The following is a 14438-nucleotide window of genomic DNA, read 5'->3' on the forward strand; positions in this document are numbered from 1 at the left end:
GAAACCCTGGGTTTACTCTGGGTTTACCTCGGGTTTACTAGATTGGACCCAGAGTAAACCCAAAGTAAACCCAGAGTGGACACAGAGAGTAAACCCAGTCAGAAGTATACCCCTTAAAGCAGACGCTAACTGTGTATTCGGAATATACAAAGGGAAGGAATTACAGGCAATAGGATGGTAAGATAAAATACTAGTCTGCTTCACACTTCAGTGCATACAGTTGACTTCAAAAGCAATTTCAAAGTAAACCCCAAGTAATCCCCGAGTAAACCAAAAGTTAACCACGAGTGGACCCAAATTTTCAAAAAGTAAACCCCAAGTAAACCCAAAAAGTAAACCCAGGGTTTAGTTGGGGTTTACTCTGGTATTAGGTTGGGTCTGAACGGTACTGTATGTGCATTAGTATTTCTCTAGATTTAAAGTAGGTTCAATATTTGAATATAATGAACAAATTTCAAACACAAAATTTAATGAAATTGTCTCAATATAAAAAAATAAAATATATGCATACAATCCCCATATGAGACTTAATTGTAATTAAATGGTAATTGATTTAATTATACAGCAAAATACATTTTCATGCAATATAGATTATCAAAAGAAGCACAAATTACGTAGCATTTAATATAGAATTAAAGGTAGCGACCAAATTACACAAGAGAGAGAATTCAAAGCCTTCGAAGACTATTGATTACGAGCAAACAACACAGAAACTATTCCAATGTTGGATAAAAAAGATGTTTGTTCGTCATAGTTGTTGTTTTTTACAAAAAATATACATGTACACATATGTATTGTAATTCTAAATATTGTCAAACAGTGCATTTAGTCCTCCCGTGCAACTCTTTATTCGCATTCTGATCTGACATGCGAATCAACAAAAGTACTGATTTAAAGAACCAACCAGGAACAAAAATCTTTAATATAAACTTTAGACATTTTCCTATTTTCCAGTCCCGTCCGGAATTGGTGCTAAGTCTGGAAAAAAATGAAAAGCATGCAGTCGATCAAAAAAAGAGACTTAAAAAATATGAAAAAAGAGTTTTAAATAATTATTCTTAATACATACAACCAAAAAAAATTACACTTATCTACCTTTATACAATTTTAGCAAAATACAAACTGTTACATCAAATTTACCTGGATGGTTGAGTGGTACTCGGGCCTGCATGATTGGTGGCAAACGATCATACTCCTCTGGCGTCAGGAAAGGCAACTCTTCCTTTGTCCCACATGTTGTCTTTATGTCGTATTCTCTAGTTACTGATGAATCTTTAAAAAAAAAATATGATTGAAATCTATCTTACCGGCTTTGTTTGAATCAATATTCATCGCTTAAAAACTTAACAAGGCACAATCTTAAATATACAGGTTTTTGAAATAAATATAAAAACGTTTGTTGCATCACCTGTATCATAGTAGTCATATATCTTCACGTAGGCTGGTTTAGGATTCCATAATTTATTTTTCTGCTCTACATCTAAGTTAAAACACTTCTGTTCTGCATCAAGCTGAAACAAATTATATAAATGACTACTTGATTGAGTAACAGTTTTATAAAAGAAATATTACATACGAAATATGTTCATTTTGGGGCTTGAAATCGAATTATGAATTCCCAAGCAATAATTTTACTTCGATCTTACTGATTAACATAAAGCCAATATCAAAAACCATATATCTTTTTACAAACATTTTTTGCCAGAGGCAGAATATTTTGGTCTTTTGACTTCTCAGGCATTAAATATTTGTTTAATTAGGTAAATCCTTGTTAATTGTCTAGTGTTTTGGCCAGAGAGATTGCAGTCAAATGACCGACAATTCAGAAGATTGGCCTCGGTAGTTGAGAATAACTGAATACAAATACAAAGTGGAAAAAAAATATGTCATCTGTTATTACACAACAAATTGTGCTAACAGAGGTTTACCGAACGTATTTGTCAAGAATATACAAAATATATATAGACAAAAACACCCCACAACAACCCCCCCCCCCCCCCCCCCGAAAAAAACATATGACATTAAATCTTGAATTTTTAAACATTAAATGACTATTATATAAAAGTTAATCCCCTCGTAGAGTTGATTGTCTTGAACAATAATGTCTTTATATATAACTGTGTAGACATTTTGCAGTATTTGTAACAGAATGTAAATATAATGAATTTTTTATAATTTTTTTTATAATGTCGTAATTAAAATTAAATTGAGGTCATTTAAAAGGATTTACATAAAAAGATTTGTTTTTTAAAAGTCAAATACCAAAAAAAATTATAAGGTTAGGCATAATTAATTTGTATTTAATATCGATTTTATTAAATTTCGGTGTTACCATTAAAATGCTCTTCATATCATTGTATCACATTATTAAGATTTAAAACATGGATCAGAAAGCAGTTAATGCAAAGCTTTCAACATCAATGAAACTAACGTACGTCTTCAAAATAAAAGTTGACAATATCTCCGGTGAGTTCATATTTTTGAAGACCCGTTCTTTTTTTAAGATCATCGGATATTTTCTGTGAAATAGAAAATAACTATTGATTAAGCAATCCTATATAAGTCTGAACAATTATTTTAAATCTTAAAGGATCCAAGATACGATTTGAATTAAAACTTTTACAGTCTATGTGGGGTTTTTTTAAGTCTCTAAAATGGTAGATATGAATATCTTTTTAATTATAAGTGAAAGTTTAAAAACAAAATTGAGTGCAAGCAAAATAGTTATACATGTAGTATTCCAAATTCATTGTTACATTATATCTGAACAAAGTCTTGCTATTGATCACATTGAGTGGTATTAGTATGAGTTTAATTATTTTTTTTCATAATGTTATCTATGAACACTTTCAATTAGATTTTCTGGTTTAGAATGCGTATTTTTTTCAAAGAAATGAAAATTTTTCTACCATGCATTATTTCTAACAAATATAAGATTCAAGGTTTACATAACAATGAGTTAATATCTCTGTATCTCGCTTGAAACATGACTACTAACAGTCAATATTTGTCAATCATTCAAAATGTACAAGTAAACAACTTTAACCATATAAATAAAAATATTTTCTTTTATTTCGAATCGTATCAAGGATCCCTTGAAAACACAAACAACTCTGCAATCTATTACTCAGTAAGATTAAAATTGTGAAGTAACATCTTATTTTTGTTCATAATTCAACGTTTTATACGAACCGGGATCCAACCAGTCTGCATTTTGACTTCAACTATAGTCATGTTGTTTCGAACACTACTTCCGTTATAACTACAAATAAAATAATTTATATTAAAACCCTTTCCTGTTGTCTTTAGGGTGAAATGACAACACTGTTACGGTTTAGAGAATGGAAGTTATAATTCACAATTCATTACAGCATTATAGCTTTTAATGAGGAAATTACATATTTTAATGAATCTGATGAGAATAAAGCGACCGAGAGTAAAACTGTTTTATTATAATGAATGAAAGATTATGACAATCAATGTTTGTTTTATGATGTAAAAATGCTTGAATAGGAGCTGGTGTCCACTTGTGACGTCATAACAATTCACATGCAAAACTTACGGGGTTTTTTCAAAAAAATATATTGATTTTATTTTTTAGCCTTATAAGTATTTTTAAGGTTTAGTTAGAATATTTATAACAATCTTTATCTAATTGTGTAAACCAGATTTTCCTGAGCATGTTTACTATGATTTGAATATTGATGTATTCTATCTGAAACCTTCGACATGCACATCGGATAATATTACTTTGCTTATAGATGAAGCATCAAAATACATCATGTTACATGTACCTTGCACATATATTGATGGTTCTCTTGGAACAATGGCCATGTTTTTGCTTCGATCTGATGATGGAGACCTTTAAAGTAAAGTCCGGATCAGCCTTAACTTTTGGCTTTACGATTTTCATGGTTGCCTGAAACGAGATTACTATTTTTCAGATATTTTTAAATGTGTAACAATTCTGGTTGTTTTTTTTTAGATTTAGATTCTTTTGTAAAATTGTTGCAAAACTATTTTCGAAGATGATTGTCTGATTAAATAGTCCCAACGTGTACATATGAATTTGTATAAAAATTATACGCACAATTCCACGAAAGCAAAAGCAACATGAATACTGATTTTGTGATGACCACGTCGAAGCAAAAATATTCACTTTAAAGTGTATATACTTTCCTATTTGTCGATTCTTACCGGCTTTGGTGCAAAACCTGAAGAAAAAAATCAAAATCAATAGATAGAAGAAGAGATTGATTTCAACACCCTATCCTTAAAGGAGCATGGTAAAGATTTTGGCTAAAACTTATTACTCTGTTATTATTATTTACAATGCTTTAGAAATGCCTTTCTTATGATCCAAAGAAGTTTGAAAGTCATTTGTAGAGTTAAAAGCAAGATAGAGGGCTCACAATTCTTTGTCATGTAAACAAGGTCCGTGCCCTGTTTTTGTTTATAAAGGTACATTATACCAGTAAAAAATATTGTTAAGCTGATCTGTCTATAAAACATGAAAAAAACTTATCTCCCTTAAAACAGTTATTGCAGAATAATTGATTGAAATCACTTGGTAGAACATAGGACTGATTTACATGTAATCGCCCTATCTTTAAAAGCAAAGACAAAAGAAAGTGTGCTTATCAAAACTGGTGCATCATTATTTACTTGGATGATTCATTGGTACTCGGAGCTGCATGACCGGTTGCATGCTTGAACGACGATCAAACTCCTCCGGCGTAAGGAAAGGCAACTCTTCCTTTGTCCCGCATGTTGTTCTAATGTCGTATTCTTTAGTTATTGATAAACCTATGTAGAAACGATTAATCATTGAATTCTATTTCATTTGCTTTCTAAAATTAAATTCATCGTTCAAATTAACCGAGCATACTTCTAAAATTGACATCAGATAATCAAACAATTTTTACGTTTTTAAAGTAGATGAATATTCAATAAAGATAATACAATACATGTAAATTTTAATAACTTTTGTTGTACCTGTATCACCTGTTTCATCGTCAAATATCTTCACGTAGGCTGGTTTCGGGTTCCCTAATATCACTTTCTGCTCTACATCTAAGTTAAAACATTTTCGTTCTGCGTGAAGCTAAACCAAATGATACAAATGACTATTAACGTAAGAAACAGTTTGATAAAAGAAGTACTGCATATAAAATGTGTTCTAATTGGGGATTAAAATTAAATTCCCAAGCGGTGATTTTTATTTTTATTTTACTGATTGACAGAATGCTTAAATCATTCAATTATTTATTTATTAACAATACCCTTTTCCACCACACCCCTTCCCCATTCAATTGTACAACATATCTTTTTTATTAATCAATGCCTAGTTATAAAACATAATTCCTGCGTAGATACTTTTTTGCTAGAACAACGACATTTTTATATTTGGTTGTGTTAGCATCAAAGTTTGAAGTGTTGATAACAAAACGTAAATGATTATGTCATTTTAAAAGTTTACCAAAATTGATAATTTGGTAAAATTAATAAAGATTAATAAAGATACGCATAAATGATGTATTTTAAATATTTTTCAAATGTCGGTTTTACCTTAGAAAGAATTATTCAAAGTAATTGTAGTCTTGGATTAGTAATATTAAAAATGATTAAAAAGCAGTTAATGCAATTTTTCAAAGTAAACGAAATTAACGTACGTCTTTAAAATAAAAGTTGACAATATCTCCGTTGACTTCATACTTTTGAAGACCGGTTGTATTTTTAAGATCATTGGAAATAACCTGTGATGTGAAAATATAACATCTGATTAAGACGTCCAATAAAATAAAAAGACCAGCATTAATTAAAAATAAAACAAAACAATTGCAAAACAAAATTTGAACCACAAATGTTTACTTTTTATGTTTTCATTTTAAGTATCTAGAATGGTAAATATGTGTATTTTTAACTATTTGTCAAAGTTAAAATATCGATATTGAGTAACAAGCAATATCGTTACGGATTTCAAAACTCGTAGTTAGGTAAACCAAGCTTCGAGTCCTGTTATTGTTTACATATGTGTAGTATTACAATGTAGTATAAGTTTTAATTAAAAGATTTTTTTTTCATCATATTATTTATGATATTATTCAATTCGTTTATCTTGCTGAGAAAGAGTCACTTTGTCAAAGAAATGATTTTAATTTTTGTACTTTGCATTATGTGTGAACAAATATAAGACTCAATATTTGTTTACATACATGTTACAATGAGTTTTCATCTTTGTATTTTCCTTGAAACTTGACAATTTACTTTAAATTGTTGGCAACCATTCAGAATGCCCAAGTAAATAACCATAAAAATAAAAACAACTTTTGATCTCAAATTGTGTCTAGTTCCTTTTATAACACAAACAATAATAATCTATTACTCGACAAGAGTAAAATCGTGATAAGATTTTTAATTTTTATTCATAGTGAACGAAACGTTTAATACGAACCGGGATCCAACCAATTTGCATTTTTACTCTAACCACTGCCATCTGGGTTCCGTTACTTCCGTTATAACTACAAATAAAATCATTTGAATAAATTCTTTTCCCATTGTCTTCTGAGTCAACTGGCAACACTTTAATGGTTAATTTTCTAAAAGATATAATTTTACGATTGCTTAATTTCTCAATACTATACAAGTATAGCATTATAATCAGGCCAATGCATGTTTTATGTATAAAAAGGAATCTACAGTTGTTTTACTATTATTTTTTAATGTTTCAGCCAACTGTCTTTACGCTTTTACATGCACATTGAATGATGTTAAATAATATGCTTATGATACATCTTTCTACATGCTTGGTTGACAAATGGCTCCTCAACATGAATAATGTTGCATGTACCTTGCACATATATTGATGATTCTTTTAGAACAATGTCCATGTTTTTGCTTTGATCTGCGAATTGAGACCTTTAAAGCAAAGTCGGGATCAACCTCCACGTTTGTCTGAAACAAATTTACTTTTTATCAGAACATGTTTAAAAAGAAAACAGTTATTTTTTTAAAATAAATCTTAAGATTAAGATTCTCTAGTAAAGTTATGGCAAACTATTTTCGAAATTATTGTCTGTTAATTAGTCACAAAAAACAACATGAATTTGTACTATTGTTTGATGTTCGATTTCACGAAAGCAAAAGCAACGCGGATACTGATTTTGTAAGGACAACGTCGAAAGATAGATATTCAATAAAAAAAAAGTAATAGTTTATACATTTTTTATTTCCTCGGTCCTTCCCGGCTTTGATGCGAAATCTGAAATAAGATCAAAATCATACGACAGAAAAATAGACTGATTTAACCACCCTACCCGTAAAATACAGAGACAAAAAAAGAAGTTATATGTATCTTCAATAGCTATGATATATCAATTGGATGACGTTTTAAATTACTGTATACAACTGAAAGTAGATTTTGGAACTAAGAATTATATTATTACATACAACTTTCGTAAATATTATTTAATGAGAAAGAGAGTTAGATTGAAACCTTACAAATAAGACAAATGCCTAAAAAAATGTCCCACACGTTTTAGAATGGTCATATAAGTGCAGTAGCAAAGCCACTCCATACACTTCTCTCTCTCTCTCTCTCTCTCTCTCTCTCTCTCTCTCTCTCTCTCTCTCTCTCTCTCTCTCTCTCTCTCTCTCTCTCTCTCTCTCCACGTACCTGTTTCTTCAGGTTTGTGAATTGTTTTGTCCGTCTTTATCAAAGTTATGTTGCTGCTGTAAAATTAAACTTCTAAATTTCTGTAACTTAAATATAAAGATTTACATACTATCAAAATATCAGTATGATGTTTTGTAAAGTTTGTGAAAGTTGGGGGGGGGGGGCAGATATTAGACCTTATCGAATATGGTCCTTTGTTCTATATGTCATTTAGAAATTATTAATTTTTCATTTTATTTGCAGAATATTACTTCAGGTTTTGATAAAGAAGGAGAAAAATATACAGGTAATTTACATTGTAAATTTGTTGCATGTCATTTATCAATGTTATTTAAAGACTTAACCTAAAGAAAAAAATATCGCTAGTTCTGATTTTTCCATAAAATACATTATTATCATTATTAAGTACTTAAATTGTCATATTTACACATGAACTGATCTTTTCAATCAATATAATTGTAATTTTACCAATTTTAAAAGTAAGCTTTTAGATTTACATTTAAAAATGTTCCATGATGAAAAGCAAGGAAATTGAATGTTGTTGCTAAAACAATACGTGGAAAAATTAAAAGTGAGAAAACGTTTAGATATCAAATTATGTCTAGATTTAAAACGAAATTAAATTGATATGTCAAAATAAAAGATAGATACTGATCAAACAATCAATAAAATTTATGTTTTACTTCATCTTTTTTACTTTACTTTTAGAGAAAAAAGAAACACCAGCTTAGCAACGTGTCAGTTTAATTTATCTTAAGATTACGTGTTGAATACGCCATAGGGTTTTAAGAAATGAAGATAATAATTTTTCCTGTTGATCGACGTATCAAAGAAAGAATTGACCGAATACGATCAATAGAAAAATTATCATTTTCATTTCCTATCATTTAATAAAACATTTTCAAATAAAAAAATGTGAAGTGTCATTGATCACAAATGTAAATAATGTAAATGAAGCGGCGCGTATGAATACAAAAGAACAACAGCAACAAATATTCAAAATGGATGCGCCTTCAGCTGATGCAGAGCTATTGAGCTGAATTTAACGGATTAAACCAATATAGTGAGTTAAAATCTGAACCGGCTGAATTGAAAACGAAAGGAAAATACATGCGATAGCTTGTGGTATTATTCACTGTGCAGAGAGATTCGTAATAAAACTAGTTTTCATGTGAGATCGCTGGAATATGCAACTGGACATAACCATCCAAGGAGGGACGATCGTGGACGAAAATAGTTGATATGTCGACAAATAATAGTATGTATAAGCGACCTTTGTAAACTTTGTGGTAACTAGATAGCCAGTGATTTACTTAAATGGTAGGAATTGATGCATTACTCATAGCTTTGCTTGACGATGCTTATTCTTATGTCCGATCATGTACGAGTGTAAATTTAAAAATCATCGTTACCAAATTTGAACAGCCGTGTTACCGTAAAGGTGTATTAGCATTTATGTTCGTAATGATTTTTCTGGAAAAGGAACAGCCAGCTTCGCAGATATGTTGATTGATCTCAAGCGACGAAATCGTGAGAAGACTCTTAATTTTCTCTTTCGTGAATCAAATAATGCGTTTTATTTATTTTTAAAGGTTAAACTTTCAAATTTTTTTGTTTAAAAAGTGGTATTTTGTTTCCAGACAATGAAACAGAAACAACTTTACATTTTGTTGACAGTGTTTAATTTGGAAATTTCCGTTCTATAAATAGTGTTAGATCAGAACAGTTGAGAAAAGTAGATCAAGCAAAATTTTATTGATACAGGTATCAAACAGAAGTTTTTTGACCAATCAGAAGCGACAATATCTCATCAAACGAATTAATATTAAATGATTGATATATCAATTTATATTTTATTGAATTGATTAAAAAGGAGAGAAAAAGTGTTTACCAAACAATTTGCTGATACTGTGAAATCATTTAAATTCGTGGGGGCCAATTTTCGTGGATTGTGAATTCTTTGTTCATCCGAGGGGATGTAATATCGTGGATGCGTCGGTTACTCTTTCAGTAACAAAGATAACTCTTTCTAAAATTGTTTACGTTGAGGATTTAAATTCGTGGGGGAGGGCTACCCACGAATACCACGAAAATTGAGCCACCACGAATTCTAATGAATCCACAGTATTCTTTTTGCCAAGTTTTGAAAATCAGATTCTTTATACTCGTTTAAAGTGTATTTAATACATGTCAATACTGGATCAGTTGATCATAAGTCTATTGCATACAAAAGAACACGTTCCTGCGAGTAATAATGGGATGTGAGTCGGAGAGGAACTAAAATAAGGACCCCGTTGATTTTAGGACCTTCAACCCTGTATTGAATTGAATCATAGAAAGAAAATTTGGTTATCTATCTCGTTGGTTTTCGTTGCTACCTATTACAAGGAACGATTTAACGTAAGGTCGGTATATAAAGATATAACCTTATATATATACATGCATAAGTGTAAAAGCTTGTTAGTAATTTGTAAATAATAGTAAAACTATTACGATGCTTGCAAATACTCTGTTGTGCAAGATAACGCTTAGAATAAGGATGACGTATAAATGAGATTTATCTCCCCCATGTTCGTACACAATGCTGTTCACTAGACGTCCTATTGCGATGCTTGCAAATACTATAATGTGACCTATTGCCATGTAATATGACGCTTAAAATAAGGATGACGTACAAACAAGATGTATCTCCCCATGTTCGAATATGATTAATTTACTAGATGTCCGCACTTGCTGTTCATAGATGCATAACAGTTGTAGAGCGAGAGTCATTTGTTATCCCATCACATCTGTCCTAGATGGTTTTTCGCCCATCTTTGGATAACTTTGAATAAGCCATAAATAATAGCAGAGATACGATATTTGTTGACATACGACAAATATTGTCGGATTACTCGGAGATGTATGATGTACGTTAGCAAAAGAGGATAAGTACATTTGTACTTTAAGTATGTTTTTAATTTAATTTACCATTTAATAAAAAAGAAGTAGCACGCGGTCAATTGCATATACTGCGTATCATGCTAAAAATGTTATATCTTTGAAAAAATTTGTCAACTACAATAAAAAACGAAATGGTAAATAAAAAAAATGAAAATCATTTTTGTCATCATTATATATCTTATTCACACATAATCTTAAATACTCCTGAGTATGTAAAACCGTCGTTTATACTTTAGACTAAAGGTTGACGTTATTATTTATGTTAATGCATATTATACATATATACCAGTATGATGAATGTTTTAAATGTTCTAAATCAAGAAATCGAGAATACTGTAAAATAGGTTTAGAATGTTTGAATATACCATAATCATAACCGGTATCTTATTTACGTATACCTTAAAAATGAGTATGCAATGATTTCTAAAATATTCTTCATTTGCACAAACGGAAGATTTTTAAGAAAAGTCATTGTAAGTCGAAGAGAGGTTATTTGGACACAGTTTTTTGACAAATATTTACCACAAAGGTGCGCCTCAATATCATTTTTAGTAAAGAGTCAGATGATGAATTAACGCAACATACACTACTTATCTTTATCACAACATGAATTTCGCTTTGTGTTGAGAAAAAAAATGAACTTATCTTTCTTATCTGACAGAAAACAACAATATATTTGTACTTTTCTCACCAGAGGTTTTAATGCGCTGCGCTCCAACGCCTCCGCTATCTTATAAGTCTTATAAGACATAAGCAATTTGTTTACTCTAACTGACATGTTATTTAGATCTGTTAGTAAAAACTGGGTTTTTACTCAATACAATGAGGTCAGTAAAAAGTACCGAGAACGATGTTGATTGTATTTGCACTGTAAGATACAATAGTCAGAATGTTATGAACCGGGTTATAAATTCTGTAAATCATTTTTGGAAATTTTGTTTCCTACAAACATTCACACTAGTTATGGAGTTGCTTTTAACTTAAACAAGAGAAAACCAATTAAATTCAATCAGAAAACATTCTCTTGAAATTGGTTCTCTGAAGTTTTTATTTTACATTATTATAGAAAACTTCAAGGTGTAATAAAAAAAAAATGCATACGCGCTTTAACATGTTTTTGTCTTATGTTTTACAGTTTGTAATGAAAAATAAAATATTCATCACTAAGATCATGTAAGGAACACAATTGTGTGTTTTTGTCATTCTTAACAATGCGGATCTTATGTTGCATAAATTAAGGGATTTTAACATTTCAAAATGAGTTAGACAAATTTATAACTGATTGATGAGTTATTAAAAACAAAAACAAACATATTATTCTCCTTTAACTTTCTATGACATGTTAAATAAACGTTTATATTCTGCGACGACATCGAACCAAAATATGCGACATAAAAAGTCGTCAACGTAATCGCAGAATTGCGTTTTAAAACACGCTGATGCGTCTATAATTAAAATTTTTAAAACAAATTGATTTCGTCTTACTTCTTCTATGTTTCTATGTTCCGATAAGAAAAAATGTAAATATAATACTTACGGGGAGGTGTAGGCTGCTATCACACAATGTAGTAAACCCAACCATAGCAGTCGGTGTTCCATGACGAAATGATACATTTTACCATCAAACGTCAGGTATTATTTAAAAAAAAATGGGATTTTTTCCAGGTAAGAAAACAACTCAATTAGCTAGCTAATGTCGATTCTAGATGGTTTAGAGACTCAATTTTGAAATTAGTTTATGTTCTCATTAATTTGCAATAAGTGCATCGCATCTATGCAAATTGGAAAATTTACTTACGAAACATCATATTAATGGAACACAACACTCACCTAGTTACTTAATACATGCAGTTATTTAGTTGGTACTTTAAAGACTTGAAATTTCAGAAAAAACAATCGTAAAGCTCAATGAGAGGATAGGCATGTTTTTAAGCTGAACCTTCATTTGATTCATATACAATATGTTTTGATAAAAGAAAACCTATACGGTATTCCTTTAATTACATTGTAAACATATTTTAGATAAAAATTAATCAAAAGTTACTATTTTATCGAATGTTATGATATTTGATATCAAAAGGTCAATGAACAGTAATTATAAGTGATTTCTTTTATATTCTCTGCAAAATGTGGAAATTCGGAGTACACCATGCATCCGTTTAGAATGTTCTCCAGCAACGAAATGTACAAAATTTGGTATTTAAATAATGCATTTCAATTCGTAAAACCATTATGATACTGCTTGAATTAAAATAACAATTTTTTGTTATCAAAATATTTTTTTTATTTCATATATTGAACTAGATGCATAAATGAGAAAATGAAATGAGAAATACATAAATTTGAATTTGTCATGTACCGGGCGTGTTGAAACAAAAAGTAAGTTCTAAAGAATAAACAGGTACGTTCATATTACAAGAAAACACGTCTTTGCAACCTTTGAGTACATACTATATACATACAACAGTTTATTACAACAATATTAACATTTCCTGTTCTTCTTGAAAACGTTGCGCTCAAAGATCTTTGTCCATTGTACGATTGTTGTCGACTTGGAAAGGTTAAGTTCTTTCTTAGACTCACTGTACTGATCCATTGTGTCAAAGATCATTAGTTTTTCATCTGAAACGAATTATCATAATATGATAACTTTAATTACTTCTCCATATATTGGGAATTAAAAATGAAATAAAACACAAATAAGGATCTAAACAGTTTCTTTTTTCATTACATTATGGAACTCTTTCCCTCAGTTATCATAATTTTTGTTTTTAAAAATGGAAATGTTGCTGAATGGAAGAGCCCTGGCATTCAGCCATCTTTTAGTTGTTTCAATGGCAAGACTTTTAGTTTAAGACAACTTTCGCTTAAACCATTATTTACATTCATTAAGCCAGTATAATTACAATATATCTAATCTGAGAAATTTTTAGCACAACAGTATTCTAAATCAAATACTGCTATTTCATTAATATTCATTAGATATCAACTTTCGTAGATTTGTTTGGCTAAGCTTATTAAATTATGTAGAAGGTTTTAATGTAATTTCTAATTTAACACACTGTACTGACAAGACCATTGTCCTCAAATTTACTTCAATTTTTGCATTAAACTAAAACAACGAAACTTGATGTCCACGAATATTTTTTGGAACTACAGTAGGCAGCAATTTATGATATTTCATTATTATTATTTTTTTTGTTTTTACCTTTTTGTTCCAAAATATCACATGAACACGCTTTCTGCATCTGATGGTTGACAAACTCGTGGATAGGCACCTTCCTCTTAGGCTTCATATCAGCATAAATCTTCATCGAGTACCTGACGTTGTCTTTCCGTGCAGTGTTCACCTTGAAAACTGGAAAATAATGTTCAAAATGTTATTACTAGGTTTTTAAAATAAAAATGTTATTGTTAATATAACTAGGGGTTTATGACAGGTATATTTGCGCATTATAAGCAGTTGTTTTTCAAAAGTTTGTTTCAAGACAGCTTCATAAATCTCTTTTTTTAAGTAAAGTGAGATTAGGTAAGAAAAATAAAAATCTGGTCTAAGGTTTGAAAGGCTAAGTTAATTGATAAATTACTGTATATTGACAAATAATCACGATTTTAATTCGCTATGGAAGTGATTGACCATTTTCACCAAAATCAACCCATTGTGAATACACAATACAGATAAGTGTATTCAATGTCATTTAAACGATTTTACTGCTCACTTTCTTGCAGCGTGAAATAAAAATCATCATTCATATAGTATTTTTGAGAAATTGTGAATTCCACATCATGCCATTAAAACGTTTAATGGTGGACAAAAGCA

The 14438-nt window shown here is 30.1% G+C and overlaps 2 protein-coding genes across 2 annotated transcripts in view; both read right to left on the reverse strand.

Moving 5' to 3' along the window:
* Window positions 1-482: 482 nt before the first annotated feature.
* On the reverse strand, window positions 483-12217 carry LOC128163318 (uncharacterized). The gene is made up of 15 exons (XM_052826885.1): window positions 12156-12217; window positions 7676-7731; window positions 7221-7261; window positions 6851-6954; window positions 6455-6521; window positions 5673-5756; window positions 4996-5104; window positions 4666-4806; window positions 4198-4214; window positions 3795-3919; window positions 3193-3262; window positions 2436-2519; window positions 1409-1511; window positions 1141-1272; window positions 483-978 (listed from the first exon to the last, which is right to left on the reverse strand). Exons 1-15 carry the CDS (start codon window positions 12215-12217, stop codon window positions 944-946), a joined length of 1230 nt encoding a protein of 409 aa, XP_052682845.1. The 3' UTR covers window positions 483-943.
* Window positions 12218-12877: 660 nt separating this feature from the next.
* Window positions 12878-14438, reverse strand: part of LOC128162374 (alpha-2-macroglobulin-P-like) — a 33397-nt gene continuing 31836 nt past the window's right edge. The window contains exons 47-48 of the mRNA XM_052825542.1: window positions 13827-13976; window positions 12878-13240 (exon numbers count right to left, since the gene is read on the reverse strand). Coding sequence (XP_052681502.1) covers window positions 13101-13240; window positions 13827-13976 — 290 coding nt within the window. The 3' untranslated portion in view covers window positions 12878-13100. The remainder of the gene's footprint in view (window positions 13241-13826; window positions 13977-14438) is intronic.

The sequence above is a fragment of the Crassostrea angulata genome, chromosome 9 (genome assembly GCF_025612915.1).
Source record: "Crassostrea angulata isolate pt1a10 chromosome 9, ASM2561291v2, whole genome shotgun sequence".
Taxonomy (NCBI): Eukaryota; Metazoa; Mollusca; class Bivalvia; order Ostreida; family Ostreidae; genus Magallana; species Magallana angulata.